At 38.4% G+C, this 19,918-nt stretch overlaps 2 protein-coding genes across 2 annotated transcripts in view; one reads left to right on the top strand and one right to left on the bottom strand.

The window, feature by feature from the left end:
* Positions 1 to 8,947, bottom strand: part of LOC131978068 (lisH domain-containing protein ARMC9) — a 38,893-nt gene extending 29,946 nt beyond the window's left edge. Inside the window, exons 1-8 of the mRNA XM_059341576.1 lie at positions 8,588 to 8,947; positions 7,668 to 7,768; positions 7,447 to 7,572; positions 6,744 to 6,914; positions 2,941 to 3,096; positions 2,748 to 2,840; positions 1,838 to 1,862; positions 616 to 773 (exon numbers count right to left, since the gene is read on the bottom strand). Coding sequence (XP_059197559.1) covers positions 616 to 773; positions 1,838 to 1,862; positions 2,748 to 2,840; positions 2,941 to 3,096; positions 6,744 to 6,914; positions 7,447 to 7,572; positions 7,668 to 7,742 — 804 coding nt within the window. The 5' untranslated portion in view covers positions 7,743 to 7,768; positions 8,588 to 8,947. The remainder of the gene's footprint in view (positions 1 to 615; positions 774 to 1,837; positions 1,863 to 2,747; positions 2,841 to 2,940; positions 3,097 to 6,743; positions 6,915 to 7,446; positions 7,573 to 7,667; positions 7,769 to 8,587) is intronic.
* A 2,341-nt stretch (positions 8,948 to 11,288) lies between these two features.
* LOC131978177 (hydroxylysine kinase-like) lies at positions 11,289 to 19,678 on the top strand. Its single transcript, XM_059341708.1, has 5 exons — positions 11,289 to 11,307; positions 13,025 to 13,333; positions 17,471 to 17,613; positions 17,858 to 18,038; positions 19,236 to 19,678. The coding sequence occupies exons 2-5, from the start codon at positions 13,030 to 13,032 to the stop codon at positions 19,676 to 19,678; spliced, it is 1,071 nt and encodes a 356-aa protein (XP_059197691.1). The 5' UTR covers positions 11,289 to 11,307; positions 13,025 to 13,029.
* Positions 19,679 to 19,918: the final 240 nt, after the last annotated feature.

The following is a 19,918-nucleotide window of genomic DNA, read 5'->3' on the forward strand; positions in this document are numbered from 1 at the left end:
GCCAAGTAAAACCGGAGATGAGGTCAAATATATTTAGTATAAAAATATAGAACTAGATGTTCTCCTCATTTTACCTCTTATATGCAACTTGTGTCCACATTTGCAACATTTTGTTGTGTTTCTTTGGGTTCAAAATGTTGATACAGTAAGTCAAAGTGAAAAAATTATTATCAGGTCATAAAGGTACAGTTGTGCTGATAAAAAAAAGATATCGACATGACGTGGTAAACATTGTTTTAAGTGTTATATACAGGCAGAATGAAAAGGGTTCAAAAACGGCCAAAATAGCCCCAGACTCCAGAGGGTTAACAGTTCTGTCATCTTGAAGTACATGTGTGTGCATATTAAATACAGAAGTTTTTTTTTTAAACTTAGCTATGTGTATAAAAAATTTAATTTTAATTGTTTGCATATACAACTGTGTTGAGCCTTTAAACCCCTTTTTGTTTGACTGCTCAGTGTTTGTGTGCTGACCACCCATTAGCTCATACATGTTGGTGTGTGTGTATGTGTGTGTGTGTGTGTGTGTGTGTGTGTGTGTGTGTGTGTGTCTCTTTGTGCCAGTTTGTGTCTGCAGCCTGTGTGTCTGTTTGCCCCGCAGTCGAGCTGACGTACCATTTTTCCGCTGACTGTGGCCTCCAATGAGTCGACCAGCTCAGCAGTGATTCCAATCAGGTTGTGGTAGTCAGCCTGCATCTTGTTGAACTTTCGCACGTAGCTAGTGATCCGTCTGTCCGATTCAACCAATTGGAGCTGTAACTGCTGCATGGCTTCTGTACAGTCACACAAAAAATACACAGGGAAAGGTTGCAGAATAGACACATACAAATTAACAAAGTTATTATCATGATTGACAGTCTCTGGGTTGAGATGTTATATTAACATATTACATTTTTCAAGGTCCAAATGAGGTAATAAAGTTGACATAATAATGATAAAGGTGATCTAGTACAGTGATTCTCAACAGGGGGGGCCCGACCCCCCCAGGGGGGTGCCAAAGATCCACGGGGGGTCGCAAAGCCCTCTTTTAAGGGATGTGATAAATCTAATGTGTTAAATATTGATGAGTCAGCATTTAATTCATTAGTGGGACAAAAACAACTAAATAAAGGCTACATTAAACATGTATTCATTTATTTAAATAGAAAAATAACCATAGAAACGTTTAAAAATAAAGGCTATATCGTGAGAATAAGGACATGTGTAACATCCCTCCTGCAGTATACACAGGGAACCTCACCTAGCGGTAACCTCACCTAGCGGTAACCTCACCTAGCGGTAACCTCACCTAGCAGTAACCTCACCTAGTGGTAACCTCACCTAGCAGTAACCTCGCCTAGCGGTAACCTCGCCTAGCGGTAACCTCACCTAGCGGTAACCTCACCTAGCAGTAACCTCACCTAGTGGTAACCTCACCTAGCAGTAACCTCGCCTAGCGGTAACCTCACCTAGCGGTAACCTCGCCTAGCGGTAATCTCACCTAACAACAGAAACAGAGAGCTAATGGAAAAATGGCAAAGCGTCAGGGGGACGAAAATGCTGAATATTTCAAAAAGAAAAAGAGAGGGTATCATGAAAGTCACATTGAGTTCTGCTTCATAGAAGCAATGGACAAAGGGGGGGTCGCCAAAGTTTACAATGGTAAAAATGTGGGACCCTCAAGATAAAGGTTGGGAATCACTGATCTAGTAGATGTAAATGATTTTTAAAAATTACAGCACCTACTCAAGAAATTCTGGTATTCTGTATTATTACATGATAGATATCATTTGATGTTAGAACAGGTATGATAATTGCAATCCACTGTGAAAGGTAGATTATGAAGAGGGATATTTACCTTTAGTACTCCTCCCTCCCTCCTTCTGCAAGATCTCTGTTAAAGAATACGCTCTAGCACTCAGGTCACGTTTAGATGAGGTCAAACATTTCAACTGTATTTGTCTCCTTATCAAGATAAGGTACATACAAAAAGAGTGAGTAAAGATGCAATGTCTTGCTCAAGTTTAACAGGACATAAAATACGCACTCAGTAAGTCATACATCCTGTCTGAAGCGAACACTTATGTCATAGAAACTATTTGTTTAGGAGCTAGCTAATTTGTTTAATTGTATGGAGAGCTTTAAGTGTCGATATAGGATCAATACTAGTTTGTTTTAAAGGGAGGGATACACATTTTTCAAAAAAGGACCATGAACCAACACCTCACATGGACAAACACAGCTGTTAGTCAGTGCGTATACAAGTACGTAAGCACGTAAACGTGTGTGAGCACCCGAGCAACAGTAAGATGTGAGTATGATGTGTCAGCTGCCAAAAGTGCAGCCTGTTGAAGTGTTTGCCTATGAACAATTAAACGTGTTAGCTGACTTCCCTCCATTTTATTTTATAAATGTACAAATATAACAGATTTTATTAGGTCAGCCCTTTGACAGTCGGCCAGGAGGCATAGGGTTCACTTTCTTGGTTTAGTTTTCATGTGGAAGGAGGAAAGTTGAGCCACTGGCCTTCCTGTAAAAGCACATATTTTTCATATTCCCTTCTATTCTGAAAGGGTTAGCGTGAAGCAGTATCAGATTAGATACTAGATTATGCATGCAAATCAGAGAGATTTGTTTACAGGAAATGAACAACAGCATGTTTTTGTAAGTCACCTAAAAAGAGGCTTTTACTTTGATGTTTGAATGTGTAGCTCAGGCAAATGAGGGTTCATTTCTCTGTAATGACGTGAGCAAGTCATGAAGGATACATATAAATGTAGCAGCCTTGGGCTGTTGGATGGCTTCAGTGTCACAGACAGAAACTGCTCCAGCTTATCCTTCAACTGCGGTATCCAGGACTCCTAAATAAACAGAATGCAGGATGGGAGAATATGTTTATATTCATTATGAAGGTAGCACTGAGTAATGATGTTGCATGTGTAATAATGCTAAGCTGATCACCTGGAAGAGATCTTTGAAGGAGGGGTGGACAGTAGGGTTGGGAACAAAAGGCAAAGCATAGTAAGGCAGAAACTTTGTGGTCTGGCTCAGTGCTGCACCCCGAGTCTCCAGGTACTGTTTGAAGTGGGAAATCCTCTCCTCGAACTCAGCTCGGTCCTGGGAAAATAATTTATTCCAAGTCATTAACAAATGTCAGTTAACACTATTTAAAACATATTCTCTGTTGCCTGCACAGATTGTCCTCAATAGGATTGTGTCTCTGTCTGTTACTTCCACTGACGTTTTAATCACCTGCTTTTATAAAATAATGTTGCACCCATGTAAACATATAAACACAAACAGCAATGACCTATTCTGCCCTACAAAGTCTAACTGCAGTAACTATGCAAAAGGTAAACCTGAGGAAAAACTGCTTTAAAGTTTTTTTAAACCTTTTCTAACTGGCCAGCCAAATGGGATATAGGTAGGTATGTGATATGACACTTATTTCTACATGTATTGATGATGTAATTTTTATGCTCAAAAATCATGACGATTTTTTTACTTTCTATATGGCCTCCATTTCCCTGATACTCAAGCAGGACAAAGACCCACTCGAACCTGGATCTTATAGACCAATCAGCCTTCTCAACGTTGACACAAAACTATTGGCAAAGACACTGGCCTATAGGCTTGAAAGAGTTCTTCCGTCAGTGGTCTCAGAAGACCAAACCGGATTTATTAAAAACAGATTTTTATTCTCAAATATCCGAAGACTTCTCAATATTATCCACTCTCCCCCTCCAGATCCAACAATCCCAGAGATATTGATATCTATGGACGCTGAGAAGGCTTTTGATAGGGTCGAGTGGGTCTTTTTGTTTACAGCAATGACAAAGTTTGGTTTTGGTGAACAATTTATTTCCTGGGTCAAACCTCTGTATAAGGCTCCCCAAGCATATGTCCTGACCAATAATCTCCACTCAGACCCTTTTCCTCTTCATAGAGGGACTAGGCAGGGCTGCCCGCTCTCCCCCCTGCTGTTCGCCTTGGTTATTGAACCTCTTGCTATCGCATTACGTTCTTCTGGTAATTTCCAGGGTGTACATAGGGGGGGTAGAGAACACAGGGTTTCCTTGTATGCAGATGATCTACTCTTATATGTTCAGAGCCCAGTTGAATCAATCCCACATATTTTGTCTCTTTTGAAGGAATTTGGTAGAGTTTCTGGATATAAGCTCAATCTTTCTAAGAGTGAACTATTTCCAATAAACAAAGCTGCTCAGAGCATATCCCTCTCCCAATTTCCATTCAAGGTGGTACAGGGCTCATTTAAACACCTGGGTGTGACAGTTAATAGAACATACTCAGACTTGTTTAAGCTGAACTTTAAGCCACTCGTGGAACGTACAGTTAAAGACATTGGGAGATGGTCCCACCTCCCATTGACCCTGGCAGGAAAAGTGAATATTGTTAAAATGTATGTCCTCCCAAGGTTTATGTTTTTGTTTCAATGTGTCCCTATTGTGCTAAACAAACATTTCTTTGGACAATTGGACAGTGAAATCTGTAAGTTTGTGTGGAACAAAAGAAAGCCAAGGATCAGGAAGGCTTTCCTGCAGCGCCCAAAATGTGTTGGAGGCTTGGGCCTCCCTAACTTTCAAAACTATTACTGGGCCTGCAATATAAGAAACCTCTCGTTCTGGAACAGGTACAGAGAGTCAGATGACCGACCTGCTTGGCTTCGCATCGAGTAGGACTCATGTGGCCCCACATCGTTGGGCGCCCTGCTGTTCTCCCCTCTCCCTATATCCCATGACTATATCCATCACAATCCTGTTGTAGCTCATTCGCTGCGGATCTGGGCCAAGATGAGACGTAGTCTGGGTTGGCGGGTTGATTCCCCCTGGCTCCCCTGTCCCCTAACCAACACTTCGTCCCCTCGCTGGAAAGCAACACCTTCCAGCGCTGGTCTAGTAATGGCATTAGTAGGATGAGAGACTTGTATTTAGATGGGTTATTTCCCACTTTTGAGCAGCTATGCACAAGATTTAACCTACCACCGTCACACTTTTTTGCTTACCTCCAGATCCGGAGCTACATCCAATCCAACACAGTCACATTTCCAAATATTCCTGATCCTACTCAAATAGATGTACTCTTCTCTGTCGATCCCACGACCAGAGGTGTAATATCACTCATTTATAACCAATTGTCTGTTCAAACAAAGATCACTTTAAACCATTTAAAAAATGCTTGGGAGGAAGACCTGGGCTTAGAATTGTCAACAGACCAATGGAAGATTGCACAGAGGAATGTCCACACCTCCTCCATCTGTGCTAGACACGGCCTCATACAATTAAAAGTTTTGCATAGAGCCCATCTCTCCAAAGCTAAGATTAATAAAATGTACCCAGATACAGATCCAATATGCGACCGATGCAAGATTCACCCAGCCACATTGGCACACATGTTCTGGTCATGCTCAAAGCTGTCACAGTTCTGGACCTCAATATTCAGGACTTTTTCAGACTGCTTTGGGCACGTACTAGACCCCGACCCGGTTCTGTCCATTTTTGGAGTGGCAGGTGAGAACAGCCCCCTCACAGGATTTAACCTAATTGTGGCCAGATTCACAACCCTACTAGCCCGTAGGCTGATTTTGTTAAATTGGAAACAGGCAATCCCACCTTCCCATACAATGTAGAGGAGGGATGTCTTGCGGCACCTTGCTTTGGAGAAGCTTAGATTTACCCTAAGAGGCTCGAAAGAGAGTTTCCATAGAACTTGGCGGTCCTTTGTGGAGTTGGTGGCTGGTTGGCCTTCACTCCCTTGGCCTTTTTTTCTTTCCTTTTTTTTTTTTTTTTTTCATGTGGACTGTACGGCCTTGTATATCTGCGCGGATGACTGGGTGACTGACGGTTGATGAGAGATGTATAGCTAACACAGTGGTAACTCATTATTTTTCATTTTATTTTATTTTCTTATTCTATTTTTATCTCTTATTTTTATTTATTTTGTTGTATTCCTTGTCTGTGTGCTGTGCTGTTTGTTTGTTTTTTCCCTTTTTTTGTGTTTTGTTATGTAAGTGTTTTTTGTGGGGGAAAAAAAAAAAAAAATCATGACGATTTATTTGAGTTTTGACCCCAAAAATGTAGTTACTGCACTCTGGTTTTGCTGTAAAAGGTATTTATAGTAATGATAAACAGAGTGCAGTAACTACAATGTTATATTTTAGTCTTAATATAATTATATTCTATACTTTTTTACTTCCTCACTATCTAGATAATAATTACCCTATCAAATCAACCTATAATTTCTATTATTCTTGTCTTCACTATTCCACACAATGAAGACAAACAAAGCTACACTGTATCACAGTCAAAGTGAACTTACTGTGGTCTGCTTTGGTTTTGAGTTAGATTTTGTAGTTACTGCAATTTTTGTATCATTATTTCTCAGAAATAAAGCAAAATTGAAATCTTAAACTTTGTCACAAGATAAAACAGACATTATGGAGTTCATTTTTAGTTATAACCCACTTTCGACCAAAAATGTTACTGCAGGCTCTGTAGCGCAGTATACAGTGACAGGCATATTATTATATAAAGGTTATTTTGAGGTTAGAAACATTATCAAAGCCCACTGAGGACAAGTCTGTAGCACAGCTTAGTGGACATTTTGAGAAATAGCACATACTGATATTCAGCTGTCGAGTTACAAGACACAGTGTTGTTTTGAAGATAATGGAAACAAAGAACAGCTCTTGTTAAAAGTATACTAAAGCAAAAACTGAAAAAATAAAAATAAAAAGATCCACATACGTGTCTAACAGGATGCCTCCTCAGTGGGTAGATTGTGAAATGGATGTGAAGGTAAAACTCCAGACTTTGGGCCTCGGTGTCTGTGTCTTTTATCTCAGAGGGAACATTTTCTGTCCACAGTTCAAAGAAGACTTTGTGGTCTCCATCGTCAAAACAGCTGAGGAGGTCTTTCTAGAAAAGTCAGAGTTACAGAAGTGGGTGTTGGGGTTAAATACTATTAGAGCTGCAACAATTATTCGATTAATCAAACAATAATCGATTATTAAATAAATCATCAACTATTTTGATGATTGAATAATTGGTTTGAGCGTTTTTTTTAAGTCCAAACTCTCTGATTTCAGCTTCTTCAATGTGAATATTTCTGGTTTCTTTGTTCCTTTATGACAATAAACTCAATATCTCTTTGGTTTATGGACAAAACAAGAGATTTGATGACGTCATCTTGTGGTTTGGGAAACACTGATTGATATTTTTCAACATTTTATTGACCAAACAACTAATCGATTAACTGTTTAAATAATTGACAGAACAATCAATAATGAATATAATCGTTAGTTGCAGCCCTAAATACTATAATTTACTAATATTTACTACTCATTTAATTTACAGTCTTAAGTCTCTGTCCTCTTCAGCATCCTGTCCACCTACATGAATAATCAACAAACTTGCATGAACAACATGTTATATGAATCGCAGAATTTACCTGAATGACACGAGTCTTGGAGTCCCTGAGAGTACTTCCTTGAGGCTTTGAGACGAGCTTGCCTTTGCTTTTGCACTCCTTTTCAAAACTGTGAACAGTCTCTTCAAACTCCTCAAATTTAAGATACTAGAAAAGACACAAAACAAGCAGGAGTGGCTTTACCTCACCCTTAACCAGTGCTGCAAAATAAGCTTCAATGCAATTGTATTAATGCTCATTACCTCCTTAATCATCCCAAGAAGATCGGCTTCTGTTGCCAAGATGTCCCCCATCTTGGCTGCCTCCCTGGAACTCATGTGAGTGCCCAAAACCTTTAAAACACCTACTGACAGCAAAGACTTAAATAATAATTATACATCCATCAAGCATTCTGCAGAGCCTATGATGTAACTGTTGTTTTGCCTTTGCCACCTTGAATATTAAATGCAGGTAATGCTGTGTGTAACATAGGGCTGGGCGACATAAAATATATATTGATATATTTTTAAATGTGATATGGAATTAGACCATATTGGATATATCAATATAGTTAAAATTTGCCATAAAATATTGGGATATATTCTTTATCAAACAACCACAACAATGTGATTTGTTTTGTGACACTGTAAGCGAGAAGAATAATTCTGCTGAACTGGAAACCAAAAAAATACTCCAGTCTATCAAGCTTTAAGTTTGTTTTTTGGGTTTTTAGTTTTTTTTAATTGCTTTTATTTTTCTACTATCATTCTGTTCTTTCGTGTTGATTTCAAGCATAAATGAACATGTAGCTTCTTTATTTTTGTATGTGAACGAAAGAATGAAAAAATCAATAAAGAGAAGCTTAACAAAAATATTGGGATGTATGTCGCGCATCGATATTCAGCCTAAATATATCGGGATATGACTTTTGGTCCATATCGCCCAGTTTAACATAATTACAGTATTATAAACGAAATAACTGGTTACACTGGCAGTGTACAGCTCTAAAACCACACAGTGAACATGGCAAGCAGATTTCTTTTTCTGCTTTTGAGTTCAGCGTGCTCTTCAACAGTTAACAACATCAAAGTGAAGCAACGAGTGGCAAGGCACAAGTAACGTTAGCTTACAAGCTAAGTTAACATGGTCTAGGGTTAAAAGAGGACATCAACATCATTCTCACCTTAATTGCACATTATCCAGCTGGTGAATAAAACGTTATTCGGGCTTACGTCGATTTCAATGGTTTCATTTTAAACCGAAACGCACATAATCCATTTCGACAAGGCTTCTGGGCTGCATTTATACTGATATTTGTTAGCTAGCCATTAGCTAGCAACCGTACACAGATAGGACGCTAAAACACCTAGCAACAAGCTGCTGGAAAGTGGAGGAAATTTCGTACTTCTTCTTCTTCTTCTTTGGTGTTTATTGGCAGTTGGCATCCTTTTCGTTGCATTTACCGCCATCTGCTGGACTTAACTTCTTACATACTTTCCTTCTGCCGTATTCTTTTACAGTAATTAGTCCAGTTGTGGCAAGAAATCTTCCTCCTTTCTCTAGATTTCCCACTTTCTATTATATATATATATATTTTTTTTTTTTTTGGCATTTTGCTGCTTTATTGATAGTGAGAGATAGAAAGGGGGTGATAGAGGGGAAGACATGCGGCAAAGGGAGCTCAGGCCGGATTCGAACCTGGCTCCGCCGCAGCACACGGCATACATGGTTAGCGCTCTACCGGTGTGAGCCACTGGGACGCCCCCCCCCCCCCCCCACTTTCTATTATATTTTTGAAATGTTCTCCTCTTATAGATGCCTTCTGCATCTCTACCTTCATCCTTTCCCTCTCCCTCTCATACTCAGGACACGCTGTAACCACATGTTCTATTGTCTCCCTCTCTCCACAGTTACACTGACCAGTTGCATTATATTATATTAATTGTGTTGTTTAATCTACTGCTCCCTATTCTTAGTCTACTGATAATTACTTGTTCAGTTCTATTATCACCATAACACCCTGCCTCCCCTACTACACTTTGCAGTTCATATGTCTCCCCTTTATCTCCCTCTTCCAATGATGCTTCCACTGATTGATTGTTTATTTCCAGATAAGACTTTTCCCTTCTGCTTTTGATAATTTTACTTTCATTTCCACCTCCTCTTTTTTTACTGCTTCCTTAGCCATTTTGTCTGCTTTTTAATTTTCTATTAACCCTTGATGAGCTGGAACCCACATGAACACTATTTCCCTCTCCTGTGTCAATCTGGATGTTTTTAACAGTATTTCATGTAATATTTCCTGATGTGTTTTGACTGTCCTGTTTTTAATGCTTATTATTGATGAAACTGGAGGAAATGTCGTAAATAAGTATAAACTATTTTTAAGGTTATATTTCTTAGAGAAACTATCATTATTGTGATATTTATCTAAAAATGTTAATACTGTACGGTCTTCTGTGAAACGTGTTTTATTTAATTTTATTGTATAAAGCAAAAACAATGCTTTTGAACACTGCGGCATAAAGATAGCTATAATGTTGATTATTATTCTTATATATTGTTTGTTTTTGTTAGCCACGGACCATAAAAATGTTGTCCACCTATTACCAGTATAAACCAAACATATCAACATTGTTAGTAAAGCCGGTTTTGTACCGAGTTGTGCCTGCCCGACGAGACCTCGCGGGAGTGCGCACAGCCTGAAGTGGAAACTACCGACATTGTGATGATTTCTACGGTAAAGTCTGAATAAAATTTAAAAAAATAAAAATTATATATATATATATATTATATGTAAATATTTTTTCATTCTGCATCCCCTTCATACAATAAATTATGATGGTGTGCCCTCTAGTGCAGAAATATTCAATAATGTGCCTTAATGAGTGCCCATTTAGTCCCCTTCTGCCCTTTTGGTGCCTCCATGGTGCCTCTCTTTGGTAGCCCTCGCCCTCATCGAGTGTTACTAAAATCCGCAATGAATAACAAAGCAAAAGGCGCATTAATAGAATGCCTGTACCCGTAGTGGAAAAGTGCAATTAGAAGTTAGAAAACATGATAAAGTGAATCCCAGTGAAGAAAATGATCTGCAGTGATTACAAAAATGTCACATTAGGATATCAATATAGATTCTATAATACAGTATCACCCAACTGTGAAAGATGTTATGTGAGGTGTTTGCTCTCATTTAGCTCTCAAAGTACACAAGATTGATGCATTTTACTTAAAAATGTACAAATTTTCTCCCAAGGGGGGCATGCCCCCAGACCCCCCTTGATGGTTTGTTTTGTTGGTTTTAATGGTCAGTACCATAATATGGTACTCAAAGTAATTATTTATAATATAAATAATTACTTCGATCTGGATCTCCTTTTAACTTAATGCTAATTGTAATCAAGGATGATGACTTTTTCATCATACATGATGCATCATAGCTTTTTGCGTGCTGGTGGGGCCCCATGTTGTGCAGAATGTGCCCTTTTTATTTTATTGCCCCTGCTCTTCAAACAGTCTGAGTCCGCCACTGACTGAGAGGTTGTAGAACTGGTTCTGGAATTCAGCCATCATGTGGTTAGCAGTTTCACTCAGTCTCTAAATATTAGGCTACTTATTGTGTGACTCAACTAAAATATCACTGCATGTGATCTAAACATTTTTATTAGGCCTACTTTAACTTTGAACTCTCTTTCCATCAGTGACCGAAAGTTAAGTAATTTTTCCTGACTTGAAAGAATATTTACAAAAGTGATTCTCCGTTAAAAACGCACTAAAATTAACTTTACGCCAACAACCGGATCAACCTGTGAAACATTCCTATAAGGTTCAGGAAGATGTAACACTCCTACCAAGAAGCGGTCACATCGTGGCACATTATCCATTTGCTATTATTCACAGCTCGAGGTAAGTTTGCTGACATATGATTTATGTCTATTATTGATCAGCAGTTGTAGCTGTAATTGTATGTAGGCTGCCTAACATAGCCTCATCTCCTGCAGTGTGTTGAATAAGGGCATTTACCAAATCAAATCAAAATCAAAATTACTTTATTTATCCCCGAGGCGAAATTCAGTTAGTCTGGTAGAATCTCTTGAAGAATAAAATATGATGATTAAGTTATTATCCTGACCTGCTTTACAAGACTCACCCTGTCACTGTGCGCTTTATGGCGACCTTTTATCTTGTTTAATTGCGCTATTCACACTGATATTAACCGAAGAACAAAACAACGAAACAAAATAACCGACATAACTGTCAGTGCATGTAGAAAAAAAATTAAAGTAGTTTTCGGATTCAGTGATTAATAGTGTAAGAAAATAAGCACAAATGACCATCATATTTCATTTTATTTTTTGCCAAAATAAAATAAAAACTGCATATCCTCACACTGGATAAGCTGGACTTTATATTATGCTGCTTAAAAATCATGGGATTTGTTAATGAATATTAACGAATTAACTGCTGATCAATTCACTTACCACTTCAGCACTTTGAGAAACAACCATTTGAAAATCAGAGCCTGCATCTCTGTCGCACAAAATAAAATAACCACAAGGGCAAAAACATTTGATTACTGAAGAGGCGTGCACACTGTAAAAAAAAAAAAAAAATCAGTTTCATTTATTGTAAAATACCAACAGCTGTGGTTGCCAGAATTTCAATACAGTGAGTGGGTTTTCTACTGAAAATGTAAAATGTGAATATCAGCAAAAACTGTAATTTAGACTGAGTAGTCCCTTCATTTTTAGGGTATACATTATGGTATTCCTCCTTTAATTTTACATGGAAAAAAAGGTGTTTTCTACAGTTTGAACAGCATCTATAATGCAGTATAGCTAATCATGATGTTTCATTGTTGGCGTTAAGTAAAGTGTAACACATTTTCATTATACTGCATTATAGATGCGTCTATATGAACCTCACTTTACTTAAAGCATACATTGATCATTTATTTATACTTATGGCATCCTATGAGTCCTTATAACAATTGATTGTTGAGGTGTGTGTATAGAGGGGTATGAGTAGTTGTAATGTATTATAAGCCTCATCAGTCAGCCTGTAGTTTATAACCAGTCAAGAGCACTCATAAGACACTTGGATTTATAAGTCATTATAAGCTATATTTATAACTGTTGATATAGTGCATCATGAAGCTTTATATGTGTTTATGAGTGCAGTCATAATGCATTATGATTGATTATAATGAGCATTATAATTCACTATGAATGCGCTCATAATGCACTATAGATGTAGTCTTCATAGAAAGTGTTACCGAAAGGGTAGTACTATTCCTTGATTTTTAATTAAAAGCATCTATTATGGTGATTTTTAATTTTTTACTGTCATTTTCTACAACCTTTTTTTTTTTTTACAGTGCTGCTTTCTGTAACATATCTGACAGCAATTTCAGACTAAAATGTTTTTGTTTGTTTTTGTTTGTTTTTTTACATTTTTAAAAATAATAATAATAATAATAATAATAATAATAATAATAATAATAATTATTATTATTATTATTATTGTCATGCACTTACTGTGCGTTACTATGATGCTTTTCTTTTGTTTGCAAGAAATTGTTGTTGTTGGGTTTTTTTTTGTGAAAGCATGTTGTTTCATTCAGCAATAATGTCAGTGAAGAATGCCAAGCCCAACTTCAGCCAGTCTCAGGTGGTTGAGATGGTGGAGAGGCTCTTCAGACTGACGCCATCTGAAATCCACTCCCTGCCGAGCTACGGCGACCAGAACTTCTATGTGGCGGCCATGGAGGGTGGCGAGTACGTCCTGAAGATAATGAACTCAGAAGACAGTAAGAATTCCAGCCTGCTTGAGGTGCAAACATATGCCATGTCCTACCTGCACCAGAATGGACTTCCAGCTCAAACAGCCCTGCCCAACACCTCAGGACAGCTCCTGAGCCTGGAGGAAACAGGTATGAGAGCAGTCACACAGCCACACCTGGTGAAAAATGTCATGAAACATTCTTAAAGAGAAATGTCTTGAGAATGTGTTCAAGTATGCAAAGGAGGATTTTTTTTTCTCAGTGGCTTTGGTGCATTTCTCACATCACATTTGCACAACAGTTAATGCATTTCTCAAAACAATTAGTACAAACTGGAAAATCTAGTTGATAACCTGCAGACCTCACTTGCTCAAAATGGATAGCTCATTCCTCAAAAGCAAGTATTCATGTCAATGAAAGTGTCAGTGTCATCAAGATGAAAAGTCCTGACACCATGTTTATGAACAAGATAGTCAAATGTCTCTGTCATGTTTTCATTATGACAGTTTACTCTGTAAATGTTTTCCAATGCAAAAAAGTCAGATCTTGGCTACCTGAAAATGCTCCAGACACTATATACTATTTACACAGCCATTTGAAAACTACAGCAAAGTTACACATTACTGTATTTAGTGAGGTAACTGAGTACAACACACTGAATATGTAGGTTTCACATTTTTACTGCATATGCTCTTTGCAATTCTAATTTGTTCACAGCATTGTGCAAAAGGGAAAATACACCCTTATTTACAACAAACATATAGCCAATATCATCTCTTCATCATCAATACAGCGAGGAAAGTATCTCCTCGAGTGGCGAATCCTCCCTCTGATTACTGTGTCACAGTATTGTAGAAATGGTCCACACTATGTCCTGCTTGGTTCACATGTATGTATATGTTGTAAAGTGTTTATGGAATTATGGATTCAGTTCTGAGTGATTGTAGAGAAGTGGCTTATCATTGGTTGTAACTAATGCTTCACTCATCAGTGAAAGATGAGGTTCAATTTAGGAAAAAAAAAACAATAAAAAAATAAAACAAAATGTATTGAATTTGCTTGACAGAGTTTGACTACGAGTTTAAAATTTTTGTATGTAATGACTCAAGCAGTGAAATGAGGATTATTAGTTTTATATGGAATGACTATTCAGCATTGACAAGTATAGTTAATTTTGACTGACATGAAATAAGCAAATGATAATGTTATAAAACAGCAGAGACTTGTATGAAAGCACTTGATGCATGTCCAAAAGCATTTATAATTTATTGTAAGGAATGAGAAATTGCTGCTATGATGTAGCCTGGGTATACCCATACTGCCTTGCGCGCTCAAATTTAATTTCGAACCTCCATCCAGTCTGGCAACCAGGGCCGTTTCTTAGCCCTGTTTTAGGGATCCAATCACAGAGCTCTCTTTAGCTGTAGATGGTGTTTTAAATAGTTCAGAGCGAAAGTTGAAAGGCGAAAGGTCTCTCGGCGGCTCCGCTGTCCCCCGGCTCGTAGCGAGATCACCGGTAGCGGGGCTATTAGCGCTAGCTACGAGCCGGGGGACAGCGGAGCCGCCGAGAGACCCGCAGCAGCTTGTTTATTGCCCATAAAATCAGTGGATGTGTGTGGCTGAATGACATGAGGGGGAATAAAGCATGAAAATAAATAATCTTGCAGAAAGCGAGAACTGGAGAAACAACGCAGCAAGCAACACTCTCTCACAGACACACACACAACAAACATCCATTTCTGTAGCTCTACATACGTCATCTGGTATAACTGATACGATTGGCTAAGAGCTACCTACAGACGCTTTTGATAGACATTCTAAGCGCCCAATAAACGGCTCCGGAGGATCGTAAACCACACCTCCTCTACGGAGAAATGAACGGCTGGTTTCCAGACCTAATCTCATTTGAGATTAGTCTGGTGTTAGCCAGGCTAGCTATGATGATCAAAAATGACTAAATGTTGTGGAGGTTGAACTAACTGTTGAACTAACGGCAAATGTTAACAACAATACTGATGTGAGAAATGCACCAAAGCCATTGAGAAAAACTGTAATACAGAACCCAAGAACTGCCATGGATTTTTTTTGTTATTGAGTGTGCTTCAAAGAGCACACTAAATGTTATCCACCAGGCTTAATCCTAGATTTTATTCTTCCATTTCCGTGTTTTTTCTGGTCGACTACTGGTTTACAGTTACTGGTTTACTGGTTGACTACGGTTTACAAATTATTCAGCAAAAACACGTCAAAAATTCCCCTAATGTTATCTTATGGAGAGGCTAGAGTTGATGATATTGTCACTAGAGTGCAGAGGGAGAGAAAAAATGACAAAAAAAATTGGAAACTGTGCTCGAGGCCGCAAATGCTACCTTAGAGAAATAATTTATACATAGATTGTGTTTTACAGACATTTGTAGTTAACTAATAAGGTAAAACATGTTGTTTATGCTGCATTTTGTCAGGCATTTCCTATTAGAACAGCCTAATTAAGCCTTAAAACCTAAGTTTATCTGATTCGTTATCACAAGAAAACAATTTTGTTCTATCGAGATAAAAAAATAATTCATTCGTTATCACAAGATAATCTTTGTTATATCGAGATAACGAGATAATAAGTCGTTATCACGTGATAACAGTGCCAAAAAAACAAATCCATGGCCATTCTCGGCTTCCGTAGTTTAAAAAACAAAATTAGTAGAAGCATCTAAGTAAATATTTGCTGTCAAGTTTGCAGCAGTATGATAGTTTTATTTAATTGCTGCATTTTTCTTTTGTTGGGTCATAAAATTCTACTCATTAAAACAACATTAGAATTGGTATTTTTTGCAATTTAGTGCACCTGCAGTTTCACTGCTACACTGCAGTTGTAAATATGAACACCTGTACACATGCATTTATTATGATTACTTAACGAGCTAGTTGACAACTCTGCCAAAGCAGCCACAAAGCAAGCAAGTGCAGCAAAACAAGACAAGACATAACAAGTCAGCTAATATTACTCACATGTCCAACTGCAAGACGTTGGTGGTGGATGGGTCCAGGAGACAAGTGTGAATATTGAATCTTCTAAAGTTAACAATTTCTTATAAACATGGAAGTTTATTCTGAAAAGCCACTATGCATGTAGCTAGCAGAAAGTAATACAATGTCCCTGACTTGCCCGAAACCGAAACAAATTAGCTGCATGCCCGTTTGTAACACAATTACTGTTTTCAGGTTGGGCTTTATTGTTTGGTTTCCGCCATCTTTTCCCCATTTTCTGTGCAGCACACCTATGAGGATAAAATGGGTCTCTGGTATTAACCCTCTGGGGTCTGAGCCTATTTGGCCGTTTTTGAATACTTTTGATTTTGCCCTTCATGTACCACATAAAAAATGTTTACTATACCCACATTTGGTATCCATTTTAACTTTAACCTACTTTATCAACATATTGAGTTGAAAAATTATACTATTTACTACAATAAAAACCACAAATGTGCTCAATGAAGTGTTTTGGAGCTTGAAAATGTAAACATAGGATACAAATATGAACACATAAAAAGGTCAAATTTAAATATTATAAAACTATATACAAAAAGTCCTACGAAAACATGTATATTTATAGATGTTTTTTTTCCTTGTTAGCTGCAACTCTTCAAAACAAACTATGTGCAAAATTACACTACACCAACGCTCAAATATTTCTGTACTATCAAATTTAAAAAAATCATATCTTTGCTTTTACATGACCTAGGAATGTCAAACAAGTCTGTACTTTGAAGTGACGTTGATAGCAGCGCTCCATGTGACCTAGCTTTTTTGTTAAATGTCACATGATCTGATCAGGACGGCACCATCATAGACCCCAGAGGGTTAACCATGTATACAACTCTTTATAATAGTTTTCTATAAACTCTTGTTCATAAGATTTATCGAAAAAAAGGTGCTGTTTGGTTTTTGTTTGATACATATATTCCAGTTTCCAGGTTACGCACCCTTGTGATGGTGTTTTACACATCCTCATTTATATTGACACAGGTATGTCTGTGAACTTGTGTGCACATGTTGAGTCGTTAATGCTGTATCAGAGACCTGTGTTGATCCAAGCTGTAGGAATTTGACCCGTTGTGGAGGAACACTAAATAGCCTCAAGGCAAGATGTCACATTTGTAGCATCATGTTTATGCAATCTAGCAGGCCGTGGCAGATTCATGTTCTCAGTGATATTTATGCTCACACGAAGCTCATGAGCAAGTGCACAACATACTGATGTCAGTAATACTGATCCTGTCTTTACCTTTGCAGATTGTGGCTATGGCTGTCAAGAGTACCTGGTGCGACTGCTAACTTATTTGCCTGGAACCACTATTTCCAAGGTTCCTCTAACACCACAGTTACTGTATGAAACCGGCAAGACGGCAGCCAGAATGGATGCGATCTTACAGGAGGTATAATGGTAACACCAACCACATGGTTGTGCTATTTCACTGTCGCCTGTTTGCATTATTTTAGAATCTATTACAGATAATGTATATAATAAAGACAATCCCTTCACTGCTCATTAAACATAAATCTGTACTTCGCAAACTGTTAACCTTTGCTAAGTAAATAATGTTTATCCATCTTCTTTTACTTTTGTCCTGTACTTTTTGTTCTGCCTTCCACTTCTCTGTATATTTGTTGTTTCCCCAGATGGAGCATCATCATCTCAGTGAGCTGCAGAGAGAGAACTTCTTATGGAGTCTGTCAAATGTTCTCCTCCTGGAGAAGTACATCCATGTCTTAGGTGGAGATCCTCTTAATAAGGTTGTGAAGTCTGTCCTCCATCAGTACGAGACCTCTGTGGTCCCTCAGCGCTCCAGTTTCCGCAAATGTGAGTATTAGGGGTGTGACGAGATCTCGTGCCAAACTCGACAATATTTCTCATCACTTTAAAAATCTGTCTTGAGAGATTTGCGGCACAGTCCTCCTGCAGCAGTCTCTCCCAGCTGCAGAGCCGGAGTCTGCAAATTGCTAATAGGCTAATAGTTAGCTCTGTAGCAGTACAGTGCGTATGTGCTGCTGCTGCAGGAGGTGTTCACTTAGCGATCTCTGTTTGTTTACAACAAGCACCAGACACTGTGCACAGTTAGAGATGCCGGTAAATTCAAGATCACTATGTTTATGATCAGCGGAGATGCATAATTAGCCATGCTACTTTATTTTGATCAGCTGCTGATGTTGTGCACAGTTAGTGAAGGCGGCCACAGTTGCTTCTCCCGTGTTTAAACCATCTCTTATGTGATCACGGTCGAAACCGTTGCTAATCGATTACGGGACGATCAAAAACCATACGTCACCTCCAGAGTCTCTAAATCCCTCTGGGGCCCTTTTTTGTAATGGAGACAGGCAGAGTGAGCGGACATTTGAGAGGGCGTGGCCTGAGACTTTCCCAGTGGCCACTCTTCCACCTAAAGGACGCACAGCTTATATTGTTTGCACTTGAAAAAAAGAAATTTATAAATTTTACTTTTAGATTCAATTTGTAGAAGAAGTTTATTAAAAGCTCATGCTTACATCATGCATGTAAAGAGGTTACATTTAGACATTTAGTCATTTAGCAGACACTTTTATCCAAAGCGACTTACAGGAAGAAAATAGCAAACAATCAAGGTATAGTGCAGTAAGAGCAATAAGTGCTAGTGACAATTCTTTAAGGAGTGGAATTATCGTGTGGTGCTAGGAGAGAAGATGCTCACTGAAGAGCTGGGAGTTATAATAAAACATTTCAAAATGCATGTGCAACTCGGTTAAATAGTCTCTGGTCTGTCGGTCCAGTCATATATTGTGTCATTGTGTTGTAGTTTTCTTAAAATCTCGTCTCGTTCTCGTGAACCCGATATCGTGTCTTGTCTCGTGAGCTGAGAGTATCGTCACACCCTTAGTGAGTATGAAAAAAAAAAAGTTTTAATTAGGGAGATTGTAAGTAGATTTGGATAGCTAAATGACATGTAATGTAATGTAAATTAATACATGAGTGATGAGAAATTTAGTTTCCCACAAACAACGTTTCATTTCTTCCTCTTCTAAGGCATTAACCACGGTGACTTCAATGTCCTCAATGTGCTCGTACAACCCGATGACAGCGACGGCGACAGGATTTCTGGCATCCTTGACTTCGGGGACATGAACAGTGGCTACTACATCCATGAGCTCGCCATCACTATCATGTACATGATGATGGAGCATCCTAACCCCATAGAGGTGGGTGGACCTGTCCTCGCAGGCTGGGAAAGTGTCCTTCCCCTCAGCGAGGCAGAGAAAGATTGTCTCTATGTGCTAGTGCTGTCCCGCTTCTGCCAGTCATCGGTTTTATCTCGTCAAACGTTGGCCTTGCATCCGGAAAACGCAGAGTATCTGATGTCTTTCTCCAAGAAGGGCGACCCAATTCTCCAACAACTGTGGGAGCTGGGAAAGGAGCAGGTGGAGAAGGTGTGGTTTCACAGTGCTGCTAAATTCAGTGACAGGAAGTGAGAAATATGTAAAGAGAGCCAGACAAAATTTTAAACACACAACAAAGTGAGAAGTCTTTTGTCAGTCTGCATACTGCATGTACCATGTTTTTCTCAATTGCAAAGATAGCATTAACAGAACATTAAGCACAATAATAATGTATATTGTGCAGCATACTTAATTGAACCCTTGAAAAATTGAATAAACCTGCAAAAAGCCATAACATGTTGAAATAATAAATTGTTTTTTTTAAACTTAAAT

The sequence above is a fragment of the Centropristis striata genome, chromosome 9 (genome assembly GCF_030273125.1).
Source record: "Centropristis striata isolate RG_2023a ecotype Rhode Island chromosome 9, C.striata_1.0, whole genome shotgun sequence".
Lineage (NCBI taxonomy): Eukaryota > Metazoa > Chordata > Actinopteri > Perciformes > Serranidae > Centropristis > Centropristis striata.